Source organism: Lodderomyces elongisporus, chromosome 4 (genome assembly GCF_030384665.1).
Source record: "Lodderomyces elongisporus chromosome 4, complete sequence".
In the NCBI taxonomy this organism is placed as follows: domain Eukaryota; kingdom Fungi; phylum Ascomycota; class Pichiomycetes; order Serinales; family Debaryomycetaceae; genus Lodderomyces; species Lodderomyces elongisporus.
This window is the reverse complement of record NC_083676.1, coordinates 216,636-244,419: the sequence shown is the minus strand read 5'-3', so window position 1 is coordinate 244,419 and position 27,784 is coordinate 216,636. Positions and strand designations below refer to the sequence as shown.

Below are 27,784 nucleotides of genomic sequence, written 5' to 3'. Positions count from 1 at the left end.
CTTTATTTTTATATATATTTTTCACTCTCTTTGCTACTTTGATGAGTAGTTTAAAACGATTGAGTCGGATCTAGAACGTAACCTGTAAATTTATCTTTAAACCTCGACATACAACATTGAGTAATAAAAGATTGTTTGATATAAGGCTTTTGTTTTTTCTTTCTTCTTTTTCTTTTATTTCTTCTTTTGTTCAAAAAATTTAATAAAACAAAAAAATAAAAGGTTTGGTGACATTCTAAGCACATTTACCCACACCTCAAAACTTCTACTCTTTTTTTGCCTTTCCCGACTTTCTGCTACACAAAGCCGGTAGTGTAAAAAACGAAATAATAGGAAGGGAAGGGAAAGAAAGAAAGAAAAAAAGAAGTAATTGTACAGAAGTAGATGGAAAGTCCACAATAAAAGTTGATTCATCTTGATTAATGACATGTGCTATTCTACGATGAATACCAGTCAAAGTACTAGTCATGATGATTATACTCGTGCAATCCTTTATAGAGAAAAAGAGATTTTCTTTATTTTCGTTATTATTTGTGTCTGAGATCTGTGGATATCAGAATCAAATGTACGCGAGGTAGAGCAAATGAGTCACACCTTTGTATGTTATTAAGTTGGTTTGTTAGTTTGGTAATTTGCCTTTTTTTTTGGCTCTGGGAATAGCATCCTCTCAACTTCCTTAAGAAGCAAAAAAAATCAGACAATGAAAAAAACCAAATTTTCTCTATTTCCTCTGGTTCTAGTATAGCCCCAGTACACTCTGTAACCTTTTATCTTACATTTACCTTTCCATTCTATAGGGTATCATAATTTGGAGGCAGTGTTTTAGGATTGTTTCCTATCTGAGACAAGAGAAACGCCCTATCTTTTAATAGGTCTTTTATTTGCGAATATTTCTTCTTCTTCTTCTTCTTCTTCTTCTTCTTCTCTCTGTTTGTTGAAGCAAATAACAAGTAGTGCATATACGTTTGAATATCTGCTAATGTGCACAATGCTGCCAGTAGCTGGTACTAGAAAATGTTGAAGAGTACTGTACATTGTTTAGATATGTACATGTATATGTGGTGGTAGGTGGGGGGGGACAAGAAGGAAGGAGAATGTGGAAAAGAAAACGGCATAAATTTCTGTTTTTAAAAGTTATGAGACCGACACATCCCATGAACATTTCTTACTAAACAGCTTTTGTTCCTAAGAGCTCTTTGTTGTTTGTCTGCTTCTCCACTAATCCGCGTGATGCACATAATATAAAAAAAAATAAAAATTTGAAAATTGAAAAGAAAAAGAAAAGAAAAAAAAAGAAACAAGAGAAGAGGTGAGGAAAAATGTATCCCACTGCAAGGTTATACTTTGCTTACCTTCCTTTACCGAGGACGATGATATACTTGTAGGGGAGGGATTCAAAGAATGACAATAGTATTTGATAGTGAAATACCCGTGACTATTGAAATTTTGGCAATATGGTCATCCAAGCAGCTTACTAAAAGAAAAAAAGGAAAAACGATAGGAATGAAAATAATAAAAAAAAAAAAAAAAAACAAGAAACGTCTCTTTTACTATCGTACTACATGTATAATACCTTGCTAAGTGTGCACAGAGTCAAATACGTCTCTTTTCAGAAATGAGTAGTTCACTACAAGAGGACAATAGCCCATTTCTATTAAATGTTGGTGATGCTAATGCTGCTGATGATGATGATGATGACTGTTAAGTGTGTGGACAGAGGTAATAAAAAAAAAAAGAAATAAAAAAAAAAGAAATTTAAAATTTTATAATTTTTTTTGGACTCCTGCAGATCACAAAAAGAAAAAAAAAAAGAAATTTAAAAAATAAAAAACAAAAAATAAACAAAAAATAAAAATAAAATAAAAAAAATTAAGATGACTATTGATACCAAACAACCACTTAGTGGATTATTAATAATAATCATAATCATAATCATAATCATAACAACAACAACAAACAACAAACAATGAACAAGGCACATACTACATGCAAATAAAGAAAAAAGAAACGGGAAGAAAAGAAAAAGGTTTCATTTTTTCTTATCCTGAAGATTAGATAGCCGTAGAAAGTTTTCTCCAGATGAGATAAAAATAAAATACTGGAGTAGTAGTAGTAGTAACCAAAGTAAAAATATATTCTTCCTTCTTCCTTCTTCCTTCTTCCCCCACCATATACCACCATCATCAAACATTAGTAATAAAGTAAAAAAGAGTAAACCAAACAAGAAACAAAAGACAAAAAAGAAAAAAAGAGAATAAAAATAATCACACTATTTCTTATCACTTTTTCTTTTCTTTTTCTTTTTCAATTTTTAAACAGAAAGTTAGCAAATTCAATTGATTTAATCACTATACAATGTCTACGTTTACATATTACCCAATGATATCAGATACACTGAACCATCAGAAAAGACTAGAAGAACCACAATTGCAATCACAATTGCAACCACAATTGCAACCACAACCAAAACCAGTTCAACCTTATCCCCACCAATATCAATACATGCACCACAATTTGAGCGATAGCATTATTGCTAATTGCCCTACACCCTCAATTGCAGACGACCAATTGCTTGATAAGAATAACTTCCAAACATTGCAATCAATGAGAAAATCTAATAGCTCACCAAACAATTACTTTTCATCAGTAACCACAGTCTCTGCAAAAAATGCTAGCATTTCAGCTACTACTGCTACTGCTGCGGTTCCAGCTGGAACTGCTGGAACTCCTAGAGTACCTGGAATGATGGCAGCATCCAAGACCAGCTCTTTTGAATCGCAATTGCCCTCACAGCAGCCATTGTCGCCCCCATTATCACCATACCAAAGGAATGCTGAATTACACACACTCGGTGGAAACATACATCATCAATCAGAAATATTGAAACTGCACCAAGTATTACAATCACCATTACCAACAACTACTATTACCACAGAAACAACTGCATCATCACCTCCACCACCATCAAAACCATTTTTGGATTCATCCAAAAACTACAAATTGGAAAACTTTAGAGATTACAAGCTAACAATTAGTGTTAAACCATCAAAGTCATACTATGCCCATCAATTTGAGTTTCTTGACAAATACTCCTCCATCGCGTCTGCAGAACACAAAACTAATAATGCTGCTTCGTTGCACATGCCAGTAAGAAAGTACAAGAAACGCTCATACTTGGGCAACTATGACTCCAATGATGAATCGTATGAAAGTGGAGCCACTGCTGGAGCCACTGCTGGGGTGCGTACGCGTCGCTTAGCCAAAACCAAAGAAATTTTTGACAATAGCGATACCGATGTTGCCACACCAGTCAAGAAACGCAAGAGAGTAGCTACACCATCCAACTTTGGCCACACACCTTCGCATCTGAGTACACCATCATCACCATCAATGTCAATTGCTATGCAGCAACAACTTTTGATTGACGAATCGATACCAGATTTCTCGCCCGATGCTCAAGCAACTTTACCAAACAATGCCAAGTGTCTCAAAATAGAATGGAAAGGCCAACCAATGGACTTGACCAACGACCCAAACCTCACAAAGTACAAGCTTCATCCAGCAGAGATTCATTTGGCTTCGATTTTGAGGTTACCAGTCGCCGTCTATATGGACTCCAAACGTCGGTTCTTTTTTGAAAAAGTGCAAAAGATCAAAGCTGGCAAGATGTTTAGAAGAACAGATGCACAAAAGGCATGCAGAATCGACGTCAACAAGGCCAGTAGGTTGTTTGCCGCATTTGAGAAAGTTGGCTGGTTGAATGACAAGTTGTTTGAAAAGTACTTGTAATGATGGAGAAGAAGAATGTGGAGAAAATACAAGGACTTTGATATTTATAAAATATAAAAGAAGAAGAAGAAGAAGAAGAAATTTGACAGTTGTTTAAGTTTAGTTCGAAAAGAGATTTTGTTTATTGTTTACACTTATTGGGACCAAAAACGAAAAAAGGATAAAAAAAAAAAAAAGGAAAAAAAAAATTATTTCATTTTTACACATGGATCAGGGATCCCGGGAAAATTTTTCAAGGAATACTACAGAATAGAATAGATAGGTAAAGGATAGAAAAGGATTGATAGGATAGAAAATGGGTAATGGAAAAGGGAAAAATGGAAAATGGATATAAAAAAAAATGCGATACTTTTCAGTTTGTGTAAATATGTTTATTTGTTGTTTTTTAAATTATATAGGGAATATTACTGATATATATATAAATTGGTTTTAGAGAATCGAGTGTTTGTTGTATACTTATTTACCCTAACTTTTATAAAATATACAAAAGGTTAAGTCTACCTCAATTGGATTTCCATTCTTGCAAGTTGAAGTCTGAGTATTATATGGCTATTGGCGAGCTTCGAAACTACTTTGTGGTCCCTATACTTGTGTACTCATGGCTGCAAAATTATGCTCGTTGTTCTTGTGTGCTCTTTTTTTTTTTTCCCATTCTTTGTTTTTTATAATCACAAAAATATAAAAAAAATTATAAAGAACAAATCAAAGAACAAATTACACAAACTGAGAAGGAAGAAGCAGTTTATCAATTATAAAGAAAATCAAAAAAAAAAAAATGGTTACCAATGCAACTAGTCATATTCTTTAGCGTCTAGATAAAGTCGTCCTCAACACTATTGTCTCTATACATGTAAAACTGCATAAATATCAAGCAATCCTCGAAAATCGTGCCCAAACTACCCAAAAGCCACGACATGTTCAACACAACATATTTCCAGTCGGATCTGTAAAACAAAATCTGTCCCGCATACGTCAAGTTACCCAAGGTTGAAAATAAGAAAAATAATAAGCTTAACCCATAAACGGATTTCTTTCGGTAATTTTGAATAATTTGTGGAATACGCGCACCCAAATAAAGAAATGCAGAACAATAACCCATAACTTGCGGCCCAAATGCAATCACATCTTGTGGCGGATCGTGTGGGTTAGGGTTTGGTGGAGATGGATTATCAGGAATGGCTTCCTTGCCAGACATGAGAAATCCCACTACCCCGGCACCAATTACAAAGATTATAGGAAGAATGTATTTGACAAAAACCGAGTGGTACTGTGGTTCCATGGCAATATCGGTTAAAGTACTATTTCTTCTGCTGCGTTTACGAACAAGTGGAGTATGCTCACTGCTTTCAATAAAGTCTCTTTCCAATTCACCAGGACCATCTTCATTAAGTGCATGGTGATGATTAGGGCCTTGCTCGTGTTGATGGTAATTTTCATGGCTGTTACTTTCGTTGCTGTTACTGTTGTCATGATACTGCTGCTGGTGGTGGTGGTGATGATGGTGGTTATGGTGACTAGTTTTCTTTCTGTAGATTCGTGTATAGTAGAAATAACTGGATATCATCAATGCATCTGCAATACAGAACCAAATTGCCAAAAAAATAACTTCGGGTAAGAGACCGGCCCAAACAGCACCAATAAGATTGAACAAGTCTCCAAGGAACCAGATGGAAATGAATCCAATAGCGATTCCTTCAGCAGACTTTAAACGCCATTGCTCAATGAGTTGTGGCATTAAAAGCACGATCCAGCATGCAAGTGAAGTAGAGCCCATCACTCCACTAATTTGCGTCCGGAGAGAGGTGGTAACGGCAGAAGTTCCAGCAGCTTGGAGTAATAGACTAAACATGACAGGCCTTTTTCTTTTTTTCTTTCTTTTTTTCTTTGATGATGATCAGTTTCCAGTTTCTTTCTTCTTGTTGTTTGTGTTGTTTTCTTTTATTTTTTTGGTTCTTTCTGTTCAGTTTACTCCTTTACTTACTTTGGGTGAAGAATTAGTCCAGAAGAAAAGAATTGAAAAGTAAAGAAAAGAATAGAAAAAACAAAATGAACGGGATGTATCGAGGTTTTGGAATAAACAAACAAATTTAATTTGATGTGATGTCCAACGGAATGAAGATGAAGAATGTGGTGGGTACCCTATTCACTATAGTCAAAGTTGAAGTTGAAATAAAAAGAAGAGATAAGATGATGAGTCAAGTATTTTGTTGAAAAGCTGACGCTTGCTCTTTTTCGTTGTTTTTTTTTTTTCTTTTTCTCTCTATTTCTCTCTCTCTCTCTCATTCATTCTCCGTAAGTTTGAAAAAAGAAAGACAAAAGAAAAAAAAAAATTCTTCAACATCGCGCCAATCGAATATTCAAAGTCGTACGGAAATTACCGAATCTGGAAGCAAATTCCTTGACCAACATTCTGTTTGTTTTTTTTTATTTATGTTACTCTCTATCTCTTTCTTTGCTCATTTTTTTTTTCTTTTGTGTATTGTATACTTGAATTTGTGAACAAGTAAGGCTCTCCCAACTGATATGGCTTATGATCGAGAACGGCGTAGCCCTATGATGTTCATTGCAAGAATAATGTTTTCAAAGATTTGTGGTTCTTTGCGTATATGATACCACTAGAGTAATGGCGGATGGCGCTATTTATAGTGATATATAATTCTTATTACAGTACAATTTGAGTGCTCCCGAGCTCTACCATTTTTTTCTTTGTCTCTTTCCCAGTAAATTTTTCATCTCAATTTGGGACCAAAAAAAATGTGGGAAAGTATCATAATTTATATAAATTCGTGTTTAGACATAAAAAGAAAAATTGAACTTACACTTGAAAAAAATATCCAGATTCAGTTCAAAAGTGAAAAACAAATGATTAATTTTAGTCTTTAAAAACTTTCACCATTTTCACTGAAATAAATAATACATAAAAAGAAAAACAGAATAAAAAAAGAAGAAAAATCAGAAAGAAAATGGCCCAAAGACAAAGAAGGCAGCAAGGTGAAATGTATTACAAACATGGCAAACCATCTACTATTCAACTCAAATCTTCTTAGAACCATCAATCATCTCATTACCTCTCATTTAGTCGACTTAATTTGCAATTCAGGGGCAAGTAACAAAGAACATCTTGTGACAAGTCACGTGCAAGTCCATGATTCAAAATGATTATGAGCTCGCTGCGCTTTCCCCTCCTCTCTCATTAACTATTCAGTACGCCGCATACACTTTAAAATTTTCAATTTTTTTTTTTTTTTTTAAAGATCAGATTCTACTAGAGTCATGGAAGTCCCAGAGATGTACTGATTTGTTTCAAGTTCTTAAACAATCAATCACCCAAAGTTTGTTGCTTCAAAGAATACTCTTCATAATAAATATCTTTGTAAAGAGATTACTTGCAGTTTGTAGCTTCAATTAATATAGCAACTAAAGAATGCCAAAATAAAAAAAAAAAAGGGAGCGTAGTAGTTTCTATTTCTGTTCTTTTCTTCTCCTACTACTGCTACTTCCACTCCCACCTCTAAAAAAAAACACATCTTCATCCTCCATTTTCCATATACTATTATTGATGCCTCGTGGTTTAAATCATTTTCATGGTGAATGGGCTTCTAGAAAGTTGAACCACACTTTTTTTTTTTCTCTCTCTGTTTTTTTTTTTTTTCGTCTACCGCAGGCAAAAAGAGAAAAATTAAAATAAAATATAAAAATAAAGAAAATAAAAAATAAAAAATAAAAAATAAAAGCTCAAATAAAAAAGACAACCACACATTTCAAATTTGCAAAACAACTATTCTCATCAGAAACCATAATAGCACATTCGTCATCATCACCAAGAACTAGGGTTTGTTTGACACAAACGGCCAAAAAAAAAACCAAATTGTATGTATACTGAATAGAAACAAGGTTATAAACCATTTGTTGGAGAGTGAGTTGAGTAATCCTTATAGAGTGTTGACACATTGGATATATGTTTCGTTTGAAATCAAGAAATCAAGAAATCATGAAAACAACAAAAAGAAAACCAACGTGGCGACTGCAAAAATATCAAAGTATGGTTTCTTTTTCTTTTTCTTTTTGTTTCTTCTTCTTCTTCATCCTTTCATCCTTACTAGGAGAGTCCATAACTATACAAAACCATTACATGACATCTGCACCATTAGTCTGCGTCTTTCGACGACGACTATGATGAATGATGGGTCTCTGCAGAATGGAAAGGAACTTAATAGCGAGGGGTTTGGAAGGTTTTCTATCTTCGTCCCTCGTAAATCATGTCAGCAGTGTTAAAGAACAAAAAAAAGCAAAACAAAACCAAAAACCAAAAATAAAAAAACCAAATATATGGTTTTGAAAAGTGATGAAGTTATGTCCTTATCAAAACTGTGGCTTTAAGATTGGGCAATTTGCTCTGTTTTTTTTTTTTTTGGTTGTTTTGTTTTGTATTCTTTTCTAGTCGAGGTAGAAAGAATAACGTAAAAACAACATCAACACCATCATCCCGACATATTGCAATAGTGAATTTGCATTGATTACTTAAACATTGTCATTTGCTACTACTTTATAATACCAATCTTAAAAAATTATAAGTTCAGTATCGAATGATTAAAGAAGAACATTTACACAAGTTTTATTTTTATTCTTATATCTATATATCTATATATTTATACATATATAAATGAGCCAGCTGTATAAGGAAATACTAGACTCCTTTGACCATAATCATCAAAGCCATATTGCGAGTGATCGGAATACTAACTTTCGTCAACCAGATACCAGAAGGAAACCGCTTTCGATCTCACAAATAACTGCTAGCTCAGGTTCAAATTCAAATTCAAATTCAAATTTAGCACTAGGAACACAATCGAAACCCATTTCTCCAGTTATACTACCATCTCAAGATCATTTTCTGTCGAATTTAGAACATTTTCAGCACCATCAACAAAGTAAACAAAAGGGACAGGGACTTGAACACACCGAGCATAGTCCATCACACTTTGAGATACAATTAGCAAAGCAAAGGTCGAGAGAAGAGCAAGTACAGCAACAACAGCAACAACAGCAAAGATTGGGTCTGCCGTATCACCAACAATCCCATCAAGTAGAGCACCGCCAAAGAACGCCACAGTTTTTAAATAGGTCTTATTCGCAACAAAATATTTTATCACGGCAAACACCCCCACCACAACAACAACCACCCCCACCACAACAGCAACATAGTAACAGAGAGATTAACAGGGCAATGAGTTTTACAATGTTTTCACCAAATCCTGCTAGTCCATTATATCCTAGCACATCAGCCAACAGCATCAAACCAAGCAACGAGAGATCCAATAGTCATCATAATGTCAAGAATATCAAGAGCAATAAAAGCTCTTCGCCGCCGGCAAAAAAGTTCAAGCATGACTCTCACCACAATCACCACAATCACCATCCTCACAATAACAACGAATTGTTTTTTGGAAGCAGTAGTCTACATCAACAAGGCACTTCGCCCATACCTACTAGCCAACCAATAGTAAGCTCTACGCGTACAACACTAAGACGGGAAAGGACACCCGAGAATGAGAATGAAGATCAACGATTTTTGAGGTTGGCCAGAGACGCTTTAGTTGCCACAGCTCAAGGAATCAATGAACAGAACCGAGGGATTGTAGACCCTACAATCCTGGACCTCTTGACTCGTTTGCAATATGCTAGTTCTCCGCATGGTAATCCAATATCAAATCTGAAACATTTGGAAGCAAATGAAAATGGACAGTTGAATGTCCAAGGGTTTTATCAGAATTTTCCCAACCTAAGTAACAATATTTTCACTGGCAGCCCACATGGAGGTGATGGAGGAGTTGGATTGGGAGTGGGTGCAGGAGTGGGCGCAGGAGTAGACACGACCCCGGGAGGAACTAAAGCTGATGAATACAAAGCAAGTGAACAGAAAGATGAGACAATCAAATCCGCTCCGTTGCTTAATAGTAGACATCATCCAGCTGGTAACGAGCAAGGATGGAATTTTCTTATTGGTGAAGCCTTACATTTAAAAGCGGATAGCGAGAGAAACCCTATGGCACAACTTGAAAATACAAGTGTTGATTTTACTGCCGCAAAGGCTAATAATGCACGTCAGCTGGTTTCGACATCACGCAAGAAGTTTAAAGGTGAAGGTGTACGGAAGTTTCCTTGTGACAAATGTTCAATGTCGTTCCGTCGCTCATCAGATTTGAAACGGCATGAAAAACAGCACTTGTCTATTCCGCCCAATATATGTGAGTTTTGTGGTAAAGGTTTTGCTAGAAAGGATGCGTTGAAAAGACATGTTGGAACATTGACATGTAAGCGGAATGCGAATAAGAAATTGTATATTGAAAATCTTGAGCATCTAAATGGCAGAGGCGGTGTAGGTGGTATAGGTGCCAAGTCAGGTGATATCGATGAGCTAAGTGAGGACGAAGTAGAAGAAGATGAAGAAGAAGATGGAGAAGAAGCAGAAGAAGAAGAAGATGAAGTTGATGGTGGTGAAAACGGCAACCATGAAGGAATAGGGAGGAAAACTGTGAATGAATATGGGGAGATAGGCAAGAGAGATGATAATGAACATGATCGTAGTGGAGGTGGTATTAGCAAGAATAGTACGAAGAAGAATAAGAAACTGAATGAGGAGCAGCATGAAATCGAGGATGATGACGAGGAAGAGATACAACGAAAGTTTCCTACTTATGGATATCAAAAGGAGAATTGGCAGTGATCCAAGTTAGGTTTATATAGAATATTTATTTTCAATTCTTTCTTTAATATTATTAAAACTCTGGTATTTTTTTTTTTGATTTATGGCTCTGTTCTTCTATTTTTTAATTTTGGTTCTTTTCTTCTATGTCTTTTTTTTTATATATTTTTTCCTTCTTTACTTTTTGTTTTTGCTTCCCATTTCTTCAACTATCCAATCAGTCAGTACTTGAAACTTGAAAATTGTCTATTGTTTGTATAGGTCAAGTCAAGCAAATTAAGTGACATAATTGTCTAGGTATTGTTTGTGTAACAATTCGGGTGAAGGGAAGTTGATGGACAAAATTGGGAAACGCAACTTTTTCGAACCGTTGAGATTTTCATAAAATTCAAATGTTCTCTAAGCTAATCTGCAGCAATTATTAAAAACAAAATTAACAAAATTAACAAAATAACAAAATGCCAAAAAAAGGGTTGGTAAGAGGAAGAACCAAAAATGTCGGTTGAGAGAGGCAAAGAGTGTGTGGGTTTGCTGAATGAAAGAAGTCAAAAGATCTTACATTTTATTCCCTCACCACCCAAAAACAAGTCGGCTTTACTAGTTCTCTAGCTCTTATTCCTTTTTCATTTCTCTTTCTCTTTCTCTTTCATCTTCCATCAAGCTTGTATCTAATTCTGAAGTATGAGTTCAAAAGAAACTTTGGCCCAGTAACGAAGTACCGACAAAAATATATTGCGTATCTATGCCATCATTATGCATCCTACGGGATTAACCGCAGGTTAAAAGCATATTTGGGTTGCGGGGCAAGCACCTCGAAACAAAAAACAAAAACAAAAACAAAAAAAATGAAAATGAATAAGAAAGGAAAACAACAAGTAGAAGGATGGAATAGAACAGAATGAAAGTATAAAGAGAAAAAAGAGACGAGGGTTTATTGAAATGACTCTAAAGATTGTTAAATGTAGTGTTTATGTACTCTTCTGGCGTTAATAGCTCGGTCCGTCATCAATGTTTCCTTATTATTTACTATTACCCCCCACACTCAACCAAATTTTTTTTTTTTTCTTTACATCATTGTATTCTTCAAGAAAAAGTACGTCAATTTTTTTTTTCATTAAATATGCCAAACATTGAATAAGCAAAAGGACAAATGAATCAAAAAAATAAGATTAGATAAATAGATAGATTGATAGGAAACAAGGGAACGTTTAAACGTTTAAAAAATTGCTGCTGCTATATTTTTAAGTGAAGAATGGCGACAGATGAGATCTTGCACTCTTTTTTTTTTTAAAGAAATTTATTAGTACTATTGCCATCTCCGTCACCAATAACTATCGTACCCATATGTATGTATAATGTATGTTAAGGTAAGGATAAATCTATTAGATCTCGTGTGATGGAAGAGGAAAAACGAGGAAAAGGAAGAGAGGGGGGAGTAAGAGAGGGGGAGGTGCTTGAAGCGATATTAAGCAAGGGAAGCAAAGGAAGGAAGGGAGGATGGAGAGAAAATCTGTATGAGATTATGCATTCTTTTGTCTTTCGTATTAGCAAAGGAAATCCACATGTAAATATATGTCCCGACTAAAGAGCCTCGGTTATCTCTTGCTCTTAGTCCCTCTCTCTCTTAACTTTTCTTAAATACTTCTTCAGTGTCTAAAATGGAATTTAAAGGAAATTAAAAAAAAAAAGAAATAAAAAACAGAAGGCCGTTGAACAGTAGACACAAAAACAAACATACATTACACTGAAGACAAACCCAAAAAAAAAGAGACAAGAATGGAACTTCTAAAAAATAAAAATTGTGACTTTGAAGAGGTAGAAATCGAAGATACCAAAGAGATACGGATGATTTTAGATTCTTACTTAGGAAAGGAGTACAAGATACAAAATAATTGCTATGTTTTCTCTTTTATTTGACAATACACTCGACAGTCACTACTGTTCACTCAATGTAGTTGTCAATAGGTAATGTTCTTACATATACAATCTTTTCGTTTGTCCGTATCTCTCACTCTCACTCTCACTCTCACTCTCTCCATCCCCACTTTCCGACATTCTACGACAGAAGCCCTTTTGGACATAGAATGTATTGTTTCAAGATCAACTATTTCGGCTTCAATGCTTCAATGCTTCAATGCTTCAATACTTCTTGCTTCAGTTTCCCACTAATAGGCCCGGAACCGAATTGAATTTTTCATCACACAAAAACAAAATTTTTCTATTGTCACACTCAAAAAATAAAAATTAATAAAAAATAAAAAAAAACATTTTAAAAAAAAAATTATTTCCATTGAGCCTCCTCCCCCCTCCTCCACCTTCTCCCAATCCAATCCAATGACATCAACATTTTCATATATAAAATTATTTTCATACTTATCTTGATAAATTCATATATAAATAATATATATATATATATATAAAGGACAAATCTCTGGATATTAATTCATTCTTGTACAGTTCTCATCCTTTCTCTGTTCTTTTCTTATTTCAACGTTTCCATATTGTTTCTACTCAGACGTAATTACTATTCCCATTCCCTTCATCGCAACTTAAAGTCTACTTTTGTTGCATTTACCAATACTTCTACAACTCCCATTACATTCATACACACACGCAAGATGTCAGGAGCCCAATCCAGATTAACACAACTATCCAATATTCTCACACCAACCAAATCTCCAAACCCAAAGAATTCACTCTCGCCAGACCATCCATTTAGGATCTGTGTCATTGGCTCGGGTAACTGGGGTACCACAATTGCCAAGGTTGTTGCCGAGAATGCCCTTGCAAGACCACACTTGTTTGCCCACCACGTTAGAATGTGGGTCTTTGAAGAAAAAATTGACGGAAAACCATTAACCGAAATTATTAACCAACAGCACGTGAACATCAAATACTTACCAGGTGTGAAATTACCAACAAACTTGGTTGCTGAACCAAGTTTGCTCAAAACCGTTGAGGGTGCCGATTTGATCGTGTTCAACATGCCTCACCAGTTCTTACCCAAGATCCTTAAGCAATTGAAAGGCCATGTACCACCAACTGCTCGTGCCATTTCATGCTTAAAAGGTCTTGAAGTCAGCAAAGAAGGCTGTAAATTGTTGTCCACTTATATCACCGAGGAATTGGGAATCACATGTGGTGCATTATCAGGTGCCAACTTGGCACCCGAAGTGGCACGTTGTAAATGGTCAGAAACAACAGTTGCCTACAAATTACCATCAGATTACCGTGGCGCAGGCAAAGATATCGACCAATACATTTTGAAAGCCGCATTCCATCGTCCATATTTCCATGTCAATGTCATTGAAGACGTTGCTGGTGTATGTATTGGAGGTGCCTTGAAAAACATTGTTGCTCTCGCTGTAGGGTTTGTCGAAGGATTGGGATGGGGTGACAACGCCAAGGCAGCTATCATGCGTGTTGGTTTACTCGAGACAATCAAATTCTCAGAAATGTTCTTCCCAGAAAGTTTAGCATCAACATTTACCGCAGAATCCGCCGGTGTTGCTGACTTGATCACCACCTGTTCCGGAGGAAGAAACGTTCGTGTTGGTAGATACATGGCTGAGACTGGAGCAAGTGCAGAACAAGCCGAAAAGAAATTGCTCAATGGCCAAAGCTCTCAGGGTATTGTTACAGCAAAAGAAGTGCATGAATTATTGACAAATGTAGAGAAATTAGACGAATTTCCATTGTTTGAAGCTACATACCAGATAATCTATGGAAGTGAATCCATTGAAAACTTGCCAAACTTGTTGAATAGAGATGCTCACTTTTCATGAATGAAGAAAAAACGAGACAAATTATAAATAGAGCATACATAGAGACAACTACAGATGAAATAGACCTTTAGACACTAGATTGTTGTCGTTGTTATTGTTGATCCTTCTCTTCTCTTTTCATTTCATTTCTTTTCTTTTCTTTTCTTTTCGTACTTTTTCTTAGTTTCTTCAAGAATGTTGTGATTATACATCTATAGCCTCAATTATTGGCTGATCCTTATATTTTTACAAACTCACGTTAGGTGGCATTTATGAATCTATATTTGTTTTGGTGGGTATAAACCTTGATTGAGATATCCATGGTATAAAACCTCTACATTTTAACGAATTTTTTATCCAAACACGAAAAGTAAAATGAATGGGCGGCTCAAACTTTTATATCCACTTCTCAATGTTTCTTCCTCATATAATTAAACACTCTTGATGGTATCTAATATTCTACTCCTTCTTTTCTCTATTTTTTTTTCTCTTTTTTTTCACTTCTTGTTTTTTTTTTAAAAAAAATAATACAAACTGTCTAACAACTTTTTTTTTCTCTATACTTTCACCCTTTTAACATCATTATCTTCTGCCTCTTCTTTACTCGTATCGACTTCGCCACTGCCATCGCCCGTGACATTTGCCACTGGACTTTCTAGTTCATTAGCATCACCCATTATATCATCAACACCTTCAATTTCGCCATTTCCATCTTGATCCAACTTCCTCTTTCTACTCTGATGCTTCCTCCTGTACTTGATTAAAAATTTGTCCATAAATGAGTCGGTAAACGCCTTGATCTTCTTTATTTTGTGTTTTTCCAATTCCTCCGGTGGCAGCTTGGCATTTTCTTTTTGAGCTTCGCGTCTTGCCAAGTTGTTCACAATTTCTTTAGCACATCCTTTAACATTATCTTTACCTATTTCAGCTTGGTGCTTTTTGATCAAGTTTGGTATATGTTTTGCCAATACACGTTTCCATTGTGATTCAATAGAGTTCTCTTTAGATTTGTGCTCTTTAGATTTGTGTTCTTTTGGTTTGTAATCAGATCTACTACTCGATTGGCCACGCTTATCCTTGTGACGCGACTTCTTTTCCGGCTCAGGAGTAACTGTTTGAGAGACCATTTTGGCTTGTTCAATCATTTCCATCACTTGTCTCTCTTTTGCTGCAAGTTCCTGCGCTTTTGCCTCTCTCTCCTTCTGTATCCGTTCTTCTTCTCGTCGTGTGATTTCCAATTCTTTATGCTTAAACAGTGGCCCTCTAGTCTCTTGAAATGAGGAGTTGTAGTTATGATTGTGGCTATTGTTGTGGTTACGGCCAGTAGCGTGGTTGTGACCATGATTGCTATCATAGGGATGGCTTGCATAAGAGCTTGGACCTTTGGGATATCCCTCATGAGAGCGTGCACCTCGAGATGTACCCAGCATCGATCCTACTCTTGCTGGTCCCACGGGCACTGAACCTTTAGGAGGGTTCCAGTCAGTTTCTCTAGTAATCTTGTTGTAAAAATACCATTTCCCCGATGATTCATCAAATGTGGTCTCCCAATTTGCCGGTAATCTATAACTTGGTGCTGGGGGTCGTCCATTTGACTTCTCAGCTGTACTTTCGTCAAGTGTCTCCTTAGTAGGTGACTTTGATTTTCTATCAAAACCAGAACTGGTAACAACAGGGTTTTTGATTTTTGGTATACGATACGCCATTTCAAGCTGCGACCATTGCTGGAGCAACTTTTCGCAAAGCACAACTATTTCCTCATTCTTACTCCTTTCCTTCACCTCTTTAACTACATCCTCGATTTGTGATGATGAAATCTTGTTTTTTGTAATTGCAGGCCACCTGGCAAGCACTTCCAATATCCAAATGACTAATTCGTCATCACCATCATCTTTAGCATTTTCATCTGCATCACCAGCACTAGTGGCGACCTCTTGCAAGACACTGGATAAAGTCTTGTATCCATGGAATTTAACAAGCAACTTATTGACATACTCATCTGTAGTGAGATGCATCCTCTCAACTAATTTCTTGATCAATGATTGCTGTTGAGCCTTCATCAACGCACCAATTACTTTTGAAACATCCAAGTCCTCCATTGGTTCCACTTGTAGACTCTTGACAAACATCTCATTGATTGTGGCATCATCAGCCTGTTGTTCTGACCTTAAATGTTTGTTTTCTTTCAACCAAGCTTTTTCAATTCTAGAATTAACCCCCAAAGCTTCGCTCACACCTTCGGGCAACAATAATGCGGCATCAGTCTGTGTCTTTCCACCCATAAATTTCAAACAGTTTGGTTCACCACAATAACATGGCTGAGACTGAGCACCATATCGGTCGACATTATAGTCAAATGTGATTTCCTCGCCAGCCATAATGTCTCTCTTGGCAAAAATTCCCATTCTCAATCTATCGGCAACAACCCACTTGTCAACAAATGCGTTGGGACTACATGAATGATTCACAAATCTTGCAAGGCTACCCTTCTCAGTAGCGTCAATAAATGCATCATTTTTCAACATCATAAAATAAAAATGCTTATACTGCTTGAGATCGTACTCAATCATTTTTTGTCTAAATGTTGGTTCATCAATCACTTCCCCAATATATTCATATATGAAATCCCCCTCACGCAACTGCGTGTTTGCTCTGAGACCATACCCCTTTAGTTCGGTTTGGAAAACAGATACATCGGCATATTGCTTTTTTTGAAACCGTTGGTTTTGACAATTCTCGCCACATGAACAATGTCGGTTGATACATTCCACAGATGTGATTCGATTGATACAGTTTGAGTCCTCGCCACATGCCATGTTCTGCTCTGTAGAGCTATCCCAATCTTCTTCACAGTCACAGGTCATATACTCTCGCCCTCGTTTCGAATTGCTCGGACATCCAATGCCTTTATTCATATAAGTACATTGTTGAAGGTTTTGGTATTTGGTGAGTGCTTCAGCGGTTTTGTCCTCTGCATCAAGGAAGAGTTGTCGCTGATGTCCATTTCTAGGCAAAACCTCTGTCATGGTGTAAATGCTATTGAAATATATATATATATATATATATAAACGTATATATACAAATATAAATAACAGAGTGTATGTATGCTCTTGACAAGTTTGGATGTAAGCTCGACTCTGTGGAAAATTGGAGTGTCGTATTCCAAAATTTTGTCAAAATAATTTTCTCTTTCTTTTTTTTTTATTTTTTTATTTTATTTTGTTTTATTTCTTATTTTTTTTTTTTTACTTTTTTTTTGGAGTTTTGCCTTACCCGTGTTGTGCATGGAATGTAATCTTGATTTACAAACAGATAATTCAAGACAACAACAACCAACACCCTCGATCTAAACATCAATATCACCCATTTCACTAATAACAATAGACGTTGATAACTCTGTTACTGCCAGCAGCAACAATGACGACCAAGACGCTAAAGGCGCCACAAGCAACTACATCTGATAATGATGGGAGGGGGAGGAGGGGGGTCATAAATTCAATGTAAAAGTTATAAGAACCACCTGTTATTTTCTGCCTTCGGTCAGTATAGCCTTAAAGTTTTCAAGCTTCCTTTTTTTCCTTTTTTTCATTTTTTTTTTGGGGATATTGCAACAACACAAGAACAAATACTCAATATGATTAAAGCTATAGAATACTCTACCGTCGTTCTTTACTACTTATTTACTGTTCCTCCTTTTCTTTCTCTTCCTTGAAAGTCATAACCCTCTCCTTATTCTGCGTGGCAGCTTGTACTAGTTGTGCAAATGCATTTCCAGCAGCTACGGTCTTGTTCAGCAGCTGCAGTTGCGGCTTCGAAGGGGTAAGCGAGGCATTGGAGATTGTAGTGTCACCGGCACGAGGTAAACTATCATTAAACTTTTTCCAATTTGACAATGCCAGTGCAGCGGCGGCATCTTTTTCGTCATCCCCCTTTTTGTTGCTAATGTTTCCCTTTTCATTGAATAAATCAATTTCGCTTGGATCGTCATCATTTTCAGTTTGCATTTCCTTTAATTTCTTGATTCTATTGTGTAATTTAACAACTTCGATAGCTTGTCTAAATTTAGCCTTGGCATCAAAGTTTGCTTTCAAAGATGGTAACAAATCGCATTCCTTGTGTTGTTCGGCAATCGATACGAGCCATGGATCGTTAAGGAGTTGTTCTGCCGTGGGTCTCCTTTCTGGGTCATATTGTAAAGCCTTGATAATGAATCGCCTTGCATCTTTTGATACATCTCTCCAGTAATCGGCATGGAATATCACAGCATTGTTGTGTTTTACTTCGTTGATGAAATCTGAAACATTTTCCGATCTAAATGGCGAGTAGCCACAAAGAAGTGTGTAGGTGACTACACCGAGTGACCAAATGTCACATGGTTTACCATGGCCGGTACCCAAAATTACTTCAGGTGCCGCATATCCAAATGAACCAGCCAGTGACGTCAACTTCTCCTTGGGAGATTGTAGTCTTTTGGCAATACCAAAATCTGCCAAGACTATGGGGCTGTCATCTGCGGGCGTCAAGTATAATACATTCTCTGGCTTGATATCCCTATGCACAATATCTTTCGAGTGTAAATAGTTTAAAGCATCAAGCATTTGTTGCACAACCAAGCTGGCATCGTGCTCAGTAAACCTTCCTTGCTGTACAATACGATCAAACAATTCGCCACCAGTGGCCAACTGCGTAACAAGGTAAAACTTATCCTTACTTTCAAACCAGTCTCTGAACCCTACAATATGTGGATTGTGTAATTCTTCAAGCATTCCCATTTCATCCAAGATCATTTCCTCGTTGCCCTTGAGTGCTTTCTTTAAAATAATTTTGACTGCAACATCCTCGCCTGTAGTGTTATCTCTTGCATATCTCACAATTCCGAATGAGCCTGCACCCAAAGTCTTGCCAAATGTATAGTTCTGTTTACGAGTGTACGAATCTGGTTGGCCTTGTAGCTTGTTGAGAAAGCTCTTGACTGTTTTGTGGCCTGTCTGTGCATGAGCCTCTGGTCGAGTCAGTGGTGGGATAGGTTTAGGAGCTGCCGAGGTAGTGGTGGTGGTGTTAGTGGCATCTGTCGATTTATCGTGCTCTATTGAGGATGGTGCAATTGGCATTAGTAGTTGGTGAGTCAATTGCAAATTTATTGTGTGGTGATGGTAGTGTTGTAAATGGCGTTGCAAATGGTCTTGTAGGTGTTGACTTCAATCCCTTTTTTTAAACCAAAAATGGGGCTCTAGTGGTTGCTGTACTTTTGCTGGCTACCCAAGAGTGCTTATATATTTCTCCCTGTTTTAGTGTGACATTGTTTATTTATAAATAATTTATAAATTCCCTTTTTTTTTTTCTTTTATTATTTTTTTTTTCTTCTTCATCTCTCTGGTGGGGCTCCCTTAAACTGCAACCGGAATTAGAAACTTTTTCGTATGGCCAAAACCACCACCCCACCCCTTCCTGTCTTTGAATAATGTATGTGGATTCTCTTTTCACGAGAATATGAAAATTCAGAGTGAAATTGATCGGCTATTCTACAAAACATCCGATCCTTAAGCAGGTGTATATACATAAGTATATACAAATATACATGTCCAATGTATATTGTTTAAGATTTTTTTTCTTCTGGTCTTTTATCTCTTTTTCCTTTTTCCTTTTGTTTTTTGTTTTTGGTTAGAAAAGAATGTTTGGGTTATTCACGGTATATGTGTGTCCGACAAGTGGGCATGACTAAGCGGATAAATCTTCCTTTTTTTGGCAATGCTTCAAGAGTACAAACTAATCAAGTGTAGAAGCCATGTTGGGTTCTGGTACTTTATACAAAATTTAACTAAAACTATTTATCTCGAATAGTCTCTTGTAGAGTAAAGTATCAACTCGAATCGTAACCGGGCTGTGCATGTGTGTATGTGAGTATTTTTTTTCATCTATTTCAAACTGAGTGAATATGATTGTGTAAGTAGTCTGTGGCGGTGTAGCATGTACCCATTGGGAATTCTCCTTTGACGACTTTTATATAAAAAGAGAATAGTATACACTTGGTAGCAAATTTCAATCATTATAAAACTGTAAGAGACTTTACCTGCTAAATATTTGAGCCTTCTTTTTTCATTTACTTATCTACTTAAATACGTATACTACTGCTAAGCTAAGCTAGGTTAACCAAAGCTAAGCTAAGCTAAGCTAAGCTAAACTAACCTTGCACCTTGCACCCTTCATCTTGAAATCTTAATACAACATTTTTTACACTTTTTTCAATCAAAGTGAAAAGAAAAACTACTTTCATTTCACATTTTGTATTCAACGATAGTTCCAATTGTCTTGAGTTTGGCCTTGTTGTTTCCCCTCGTTTGTATAGTATTGACCTTCTTGCCTATACGGTGGAGCTTCCTGTTCCCTCTCACGAAAAGTATATCTTGCATCTACCTCATTGGGTCTTCCCAAGTAATGAGAATCATGTTGCATTACATGGTATTGCGAATCTTGTCCTCTAAGACCACACCTTCCACGATTTGTACCCATGCACATATCCCTCTCATTGTATCTATTAACGTCCACCAAGTGTCTGTCACTACGTGCATACTCACGTCTTTGTCTTCTTCCATAAAACAATTTATCTCCACTTGTTAACCTTCCGCGTGTATGTTTCACCTCTTCCCTTGCTTCCAAGACATCAATTATAAAACCAATTATTCTGGACATTATCAGAAAGCAAATTATAATGGTTATAGCAAGATTGGTTTATAATGAGGGAGAAAAGAAAGATTTGGAAAAGAGAAGAGCAATGTAAAATAAATCACAATGAAAACACTGGACGTAGACCATTCATTTTATACTTAAACTTGAGGGAAATGCTAAACTAAAAGTATACAAGGTTTGTTTACTCTTATCTAAAGAAAAGTTAAAACAAGGATGCATTCATTGAAAACTGGAAAGAAAAAAACAAAAGAAAAGTGGTGGTGAGTAAAAAGAAAACCTTACCAAAAGTTTTATAATGCAGAAGCTTATAAACACACTGGAAAAATGGAGATCAGCTTGCAACCGCTTATGTAAGCGGACAAACACACTATTGTTTGTAATTGATCCGATTATGTAATAATATACAAACGAGACAAAAAAAAATGTTTTCAACTGTTTGTGCAAACGATGTTTGTCATATAAAATAAACAGTTAGAGGCCATGTGAACCTCTGCTAAATACAAATATTAATTGGAATAAAAGTAAAAAAGAAACAGAGCAAAACAAAGCAAAGCAAAGCAAAGCAAAACAAAGCAAAACAAAGCAAAACAAAGCAAAACAAGACCAAAATAAATAGATTTTATCAAATAAAGAAACTAGATAAAGAATTTTTTACATTCAATGACTATCTCAATAAATACACGTTACAAACTATATCATCAAAACCTTTGAGCATTTGAAAAATCCTGCTCAGTGATGTTAGACCGCTGACACATTTGCTGAAATATACCATTGTTTGAGTTGAACAAGTTCCACGGCGTGTCAAACTCCTTAATCTCACCTTTATCTAACACAAGAATTCTATCGTAATTTATAATTGTTTTAAGTCTATGCGCAATACACAAAATTGTACAATCACCAAACTCCCTAATGATTGTTTCTTGAATCTTGCTATCCGTTTCGTAATCCACTGATGAGGTAGCCTCATCTAAAATAAGAATCTTGGAATCACGGACTAAGGCACGTGCAAATGCAATAAGTTGTCGTTCACCAAGTGAGAAATTCGAACCCTCATCTTCAACAGTTTGGTCAAGGTGAAACTTGTTCAATGTAGTTGCTGCTGAGTTGTCAATTTTCTCTTCTGTATTGTGTGACTTGATTTGCTTCTTTACAACTTCAAGCCTGACTCCTTCGATTAACCCTGTACGTCTTAATGCATCCCATAACTTATCATCCGAGTGTTCATTAAATGGATCCAAATTTTTTCTAATGGTACCTCTAAATAACACCGGGTCTTGAGGAATGATGGACAATTTCGATCTCAAGTCCCTCAATCCTAAAGTTGAGATATCAATACCATCAATCTCGATTTTACCACTTTCCAACTCTGATAAACGATATAAGGCAGTCATTATGGAAGACTTTCCCGCACCAGTTCTACCACAAATACCAATCTTTTCCATTGGATTGATCTTAAATGTCAAGTCCTTCAAAACTAAAGGTAATCCTGGTCTATATGCCAATGAAGCGTGCTCAAACTCGATACTACCCTTGGTAGGCCAGCTTGGTGGAGGTGTGTTCTCAGTGATGACATATGGCGCTTCCTCCGGCAAATTCGTCGCATATGCATTCAACCTCTCGGCCGAGTTCATTTCATTTTCAACTTGAGTGAATGTACGGATAAGCATGGATAACTGACCAGCAATCTGGAAAACATACGACACAATCAAACCAACCGAGGCTGCACCAATATCAAAAACACGGTTCACGCAAAGCAAGGCAATGAGTAATGCAAATAATGCAGCAATGAAATCCATATGAATAGCAAGCCATCTCTGATTGGCTATGGTAACATAATAAGCTTCATTCATCTTATCAATCAAATAGTTATTCTTGTTAAGAAATCTGGTCACAGCATGATACGCCTTGATGGTGGCCATACCACTCAATGTCTCGTTAAAATTGTTATACACAAGGGAACGCTGCACCGCTTCAAGACGCTTAACCTCACGAGCCGATGCTTGATAATAATTTGCAATAGAAACAAACAACATTCCAAGGAATGGAATTGCAATGGCAAACCATGGCAAATAAACAATACAAAGAATCAAGACTCCAATAATGTTGCACAACGTAAAGAGGAAAAACCGGAGTTGGTCACCAATCTCATTATCCAACACATCAGTATCCTTTGTGAATCTGTTCAAGATTCTACCCATGGGAGTAGTATCCATAAATGACATTGGAGCATGAAGAACACGCTTGACTGCAAGAACATTCAACATTATCGATGCAGTATTGGTGATGTAAACCAAGATAATAAACTCAATAGTTAACATGAAAAATGCCAAAAATGTAAACATGATATAAATACCAATGTAAAATTTATCTGGCTTATCAAATTTATATTCAGTCCAAAATGAAAGCCATGTGTTGGTAAAAATTTGGCAAAACGTTGCCAAAATCATGAATGTGAGCAACACTGGAAGAAGTAAATACGGAGTAAACCTGCCGGAACCAAGAGTAATGTATTTAGCATAAACATCCCATCCAATGGCATTAACAGCTCTTTCTTCGGCATCAATTAATTTACCGTCAACAGTTTCATCCAAATTGAATTCACGATGGCGTGCTTCTTCATCTTCAGGACCAGCTTCGCCACCAGCACCAGTTTCACTAATACCAGTTTTGACAGTGTGCGTAGTACGTCTAGTCAATTGACGTTCAATCATTCTTCTCTCTTCTTCGAGCTCTTCTTCGTTTATTTCTTCAACCTCTTCCTCCTCCTCTTTCTCGTGCTCGCTGTTGTACGCCATCAATTTGCCAAATCCAGGGTTTGTATCCTTCAACTCGGCAAAAGTTCCCACATCGATCGATCCATTACCATTAAGAAAAATCACTCTATCAGCTGAACCAATCAATGACAATTGATGTGTAGCCAAAACTCTTGTCTTGTCCTTCAACAAATCCATAATACAATTATTCATAATATGTTTACCAACACGTGCATCAACAGCACTCAATACGTCATCCATCAAGATGATATCCTTATCGGCATATACAGCGCGCGCCAAATTGATTCTAGCCTTTTGACCACCTGATAAAGTGATACCACGCTCACCAATCTCAGTACGGTCACCAGCAGGCAAAATCTCCAAATCTGCCTCTAGAGAACAAGCATAAATGACTTTTTTGTAACGCTCCTCGTCATATTCAGCACCAAATATAATATTTTCCTTCACTGTGTTATTTTGAACCCATGGGTAACCACAAAGTAACAACGAACCGTTAACGTCTACTGATCCACTAGAACGTTTCATGAAACCTGACATTGCTGCCAAAAGCGAGGACTTACCAGAACCAATTAAACCAGTGATGACAACAAACTCACCTTTTTTAATTTGAAAATTGATATCTGTTAATCCATTGAAAATAACCTCCTCATCTGAAGAGTCATCCAATGAAGAGCTATGTTCTTTTGAAGATGACTTGTCATGATGCGATTCATGAACAGTTTCTATTTCAGCAGAGTTTTTGGCATCTTTATTTTGTGTGTTTTTCTTCATTTTCTTTTCATCGTCTGCTCCTTCACCATTATGATTCTTTTTCTTCTCCTTCTCCTTCTCGTCATCATCATCGTCATCAAAAATTTCCCATTCAAATCCAGCATGTTTAACATCAATGGCTACGCCCTCCTTGTCCATTTCTTCCTTCGTCTCCGGACTAGCTTCAATTCTATTCTCTTCTGGGTGCACTTCACTCTGTGACATAAATTCACCAACACGTGAGATACCCATAAATGCATCTGCACCGGTCGCCAAGGCCATTGGAAGTAAGAAAACTTGTTGGGTCAAAGTGTTGTAAAGAGAGAGTGAGGAGAAGATCGATGCTGGGTCCCTTCTGCCATTTGCAATTGCGTAGAGAACCAAGAACGCAGTCATCGAAGCAAACAACGTCAAGGACATGGCAAATGAAGTAACGATATTTCTCAACACTTGCATTCGGTATATAATTTTCATTTCTTTCTTTCTCACTTCGGATATGTTTGAATGATATGGTGGTTCCCATGAGTAAAACTTGATAATTTTCAAGTTGTTCAATGCTTCCTTGATATAGTTAACACGAGTATCTGTGAAAAAGTTGGCTTTTTTTCTATACTTGAATAATGCACCTGTCGAGAATGCAATACCAATCATAAACACAAATAAAATTGCGACACCCACCAACGAGGCAACACCGATATTGACAATCAAAATGGCAATAGCAATAGCAATTGGAATTGGGAAAACAATTAAGAATGGTTGAAATCCCAATGCAAAATCAATTCTAGAAAGATCTGTGCCCAACATCGAGGTGATCTTGGATGCTGGGTACTTGTGCTTTGCTTCTGAGCTCAATTTAAATGACTTATCCAATAATGCCTTGGTTAATACTGCTTTCGCTTGGGCACCGGTCATCATTGACCTGTAAAAGAAATGATTGATCAAGACACCAACAATGAACACAATGGCTGCAGTACCAAAAGAGTATCCCAACCCTTTCCCAATACCGGTTTCGTCACCCATTGCTTTCAACTCCACGTAACGAATAAGTTTTTTTGTGAGCAAGGGCATAGTTGTTTGTCCCGCATTGCTCAATGCTAAACATACACAAGCCCATGTGTATTGCCATTTAAATGTCTTGGCCAATGCCCAAACCGTGAGAAATTTACTCAATTCAAAATCTTTCAAGTCCTGCTCAGGGTCAACGGATGAAGTCTCCAATGTTTCGCCTCTCTTTTTGCATTTCTCGGCAACCCATTTCTGTTTTGCCCTCTCTATGTCATTTGTCATATATCGATAGAAATTATCTGCCATAGTTTGAACTTTTATATCATCCGTTAAGTAGAACAAGTCTTCGGGCTGTAACGTTCTTGTGTAACCGGTCTTCATCACTGGCGATAGCCACCAAAAGAAGATACGCCAAAGAAAGTTGGCACTGTTTTGCGGATACGGTTTTCTCTCATCTTCGGTCGGTACATGCGGTACATGTTTGGAGAAGAAAATACTAAGAAGACGCTTCTGTCGTTGCAACTGTTGCTGATTTTCTAGCGATGAATCAGCCATCTTGAAAACTATGCAATGACTATAAACTTTATGTGAGTTGAAATCAAGACCTCACCAACAAAGTTGTTAAAAAAATTCCAAAATGATGAATAAAATGGCACGTTGCGATGTGAATGAATATGAATATAGATAGATATATATATATATATATATGCAAAACTGAGCAAAGTCGTAAGGCTTAGATATTTTCTCTTGTTTTTTTTCTATTTTTTTTTTTGTTGGCTATTTTCAAACAGCAAAATTATCTTCAAAGGTTTGCAAAGTGGCATCGGCTGGTATAAACAACAATGCGCCAAAAGTTGAAAAAAAAATAAAAAAAAATATGCACTATATATTATTATATTTTATTATATTTTATTATATTGTGTATCTAATATAGTGCATGCGACAGACGGATAAAATTGAACGGCGTTATCGATATCCGCACTCTGAGACAAAATGCCAAAGCAACTTCAAATCGAAGATGATCATGTTTATAAATAATTCATAAATTATTCACAAGTCGATTCCACGTCTCCACTTTCGCAAAAACAAAACTACACACCTACATACAGACACTTTATCATATCCACCTTGCTCTTATATCAAAACAATTTGATAAAATAACAAAAAAAAAGAAAAAAGAAAAAAGGAAAATGAGAATGAGAAATCTTCGATATGTGTATGTCATAAAAAAACAATTTTTTTTTTCTTTCGATTGCAATCTCCTTCTTCTCTATGTCCACATTGCTTCGGTAAAACATCCAATAGTGGTAGTCAAATTCCTTACAAATGACAGATTCTCAAAACCCTCCTCACAAATGTTGTGCGGAAATATTACTTGTTAGAGGTCTAAATCCAGTGCCTCCGCCTGCATTCCACCCTTCCTTCCCCCCCCCCCCCCCCCCCCCGTCTATGCCCAAAGTTGGGCTTATATCCGTGTATGCTGAAATTAACTTTCTTTTGCGTTTGTGTAATAACCTATAATCGGAAGGCTGTTTGTAATCTTATCCGAAATTGATCGGGTACTTTCGGCTCATAAAAACAAGTGACAAATCAGTTGAAACAAATTTATAAAGCTTCGTTGGTTCCCTCCCACCACCATCACCATCATCATCATCATCATCACCATTAAAAGGCTAGTTGAATAAATCAGTATTTTATGTCCCAATGTATATAACAAATTTATTTATCTTGTATTTGTCGAGCAATGTGGGTGTCAAGAGAAGTTTTTCTACTATATTCAAATGCTATTTGAAAAATAAAATAAAAGAGATAAAGCAACTTATTGTGCCGTGTGTTAACGAGGCCGAAATAGATAGAGAAATCTTTCTTATACTCCATTTCACGCGAAAAAAAAAATATTCAGCCTTTATTGTGAGTTCCGTCAAAAACTACGAGCAAGCACAAACAATAGTTTTATCAAAATGTTGAATGGAACCAAACAAATTGAAAACTTAAAAAAATACAAAAATAATTACGAAAGTATAGAAGAAAGATAACAGACGGTGTTGAATTTCATTATTGTGAGTCACAATTAGAATCGAAGAAACAAACAAACAAACAAACAAACAAACAAACAAACAAACAAACAAACAAACAAACAAACAAACAAACAAACAAACAAACAAACAAAGAACAAGTCCAACTTGTTATTTCCTACCTTCTTATGATGTTGTAGATGAGGGGAAAATCACACGTTCTATTCTCTTTCTTTCTTTCTCTTTAGTATGTGTGCTGATCAGCTACTTAGTTGAGTACATATATGGTTGTTG

At 36.4% G+C, this 27,784-nt stretch overlaps 8 protein-coding genes across 8 annotated transcripts; 3 read left to right on the top strand and 5 right to left on the bottom strand. All coding sequences in view use genetic code 12, as the record gives it.

Annotated features, from left to right (window-relative positions):
* Positions 1–2,379: 2,379 nt before the first annotated feature.
* PVL30_003236 (uncharacterized protein) lies at positions 2,380–3,789 on the top strand (the record flags this gene model as incomplete). The annotated part of the gene is made up of 1 exon (XM_001525784.2): positions 2,380–3,789. The coding sequence occupies one exon, from the start codon at positions 2,380–2,382 to the stop codon at positions 3,787–3,789; it is 1,410 nt and encodes a 469-aa protein (XP_001525834.2).
* An 811-nt stretch (positions 3,790–4,600) lies between these two features.
* Positions 4,601–5,638, bottom strand: PVL30_003235 (uncharacterized protein; the record flags this gene model as incomplete). Its single annotated transcript, XM_001525783.2, has 1 exon — positions 4,601–5,638. The coding sequence occupies one exon, from the start codon at positions 5,636–5,638 to the stop codon at positions 4,601–4,603; it is 1,038 nt and encodes a 345-aa protein (XP_001525833.2).
* Positions 5,639–8,452: 2,814 nt separating this feature from the next.
* MET32 (transcriptional regulator of sulfur amino acid metabolism) lies at positions 8,453–10,516 on the top strand (the record flags this gene model as incomplete). Its single annotated transcript, XM_001525782.2, has 1 exon — positions 8,453–10,516. The coding sequence occupies one exon, from the start codon at positions 8,453–8,455 to the stop codon at positions 10,514–10,516; it is 2,064 nt and encodes a 687-aa protein (XP_001525832.2).
* A 2,597-nt stretch (positions 10,517–13,113) lies between these two features.
* GPD1_1 (glycerol-3-phosphate dehydrogenase) lies at positions 13,114–14,280 on the top strand (the record flags this gene model as incomplete). The annotated part of the gene is made up of 1 exon (XM_001525781.2): positions 13,114–14,280. The coding sequence occupies one exon, from the start codon at positions 13,114–13,116 to the stop codon at positions 14,278–14,280; it is 1,167 nt and encodes a 388-aa protein (XP_001525831.1).
* A 536-nt stretch (positions 14,281–14,816) lies between these two features.
* On the bottom strand, positions 14,817–17,285 carry SET2 (histone methyltransferase set2; the record flags this gene model as incomplete). The annotated part of the gene is made up of 1 exon (XM_001525780.1): positions 14,817–17,285. The coding sequence occupies one exon, from the start codon at positions 17,283–17,285 to the stop codon at positions 14,817–14,819; it is 2,469 nt and encodes an 822-aa protein (XP_001525830.2).
* A 654-nt stretch (positions 17,286–17,939) lies between these two features.
* On the bottom strand, positions 17,940–20,236 carry CMK2 (Calmodulin-dependent protein kinase cmk2; the record flags this gene model as incomplete). The annotated part of the gene is made up of 2 exons (XM_001525779.2): positions 17,940–19,345; positions 20,233–20,236. 2 exons carry the CDS (start codon positions 20,234–20,236, stop codon positions 17,940–17,942), a joined length of 1,410 nt encoding a protein of 469 aa, XP_001525829.2.
* Positions 20,237–20,547: 311 nt separating this feature from the next.
* Positions 20,548–20,949, bottom strand: PVL30_003230 (uncharacterized protein; the record flags this gene model as incomplete). The annotated part of the gene is made up of 1 exon (XM_061119454.1): positions 20,548–20,949. The coding sequence occupies one exon, from the start codon at positions 20,947–20,949 to the stop codon at positions 20,548–20,550; it is 402 nt and encodes a 133-aa protein (XP_060975437.1).
* Positions 20,950–21,644: 695 nt separating this feature from the next.
* PVL30_003229 (uncharacterized protein) lies at positions 21,645–26,030 on the bottom strand (the record flags this gene model as incomplete). The annotated part of the gene is made up of 1 exon (XM_001525778.2): positions 21,645–26,030. The coding sequence occupies one exon, from the start codon at positions 26,028–26,030 to the stop codon at positions 21,645–21,647; it is 4,386 nt and encodes a 1,461-aa protein (XP_001525828.2).
* Positions 26,031–27,784: the final 1,754 nt, after the last annotated feature.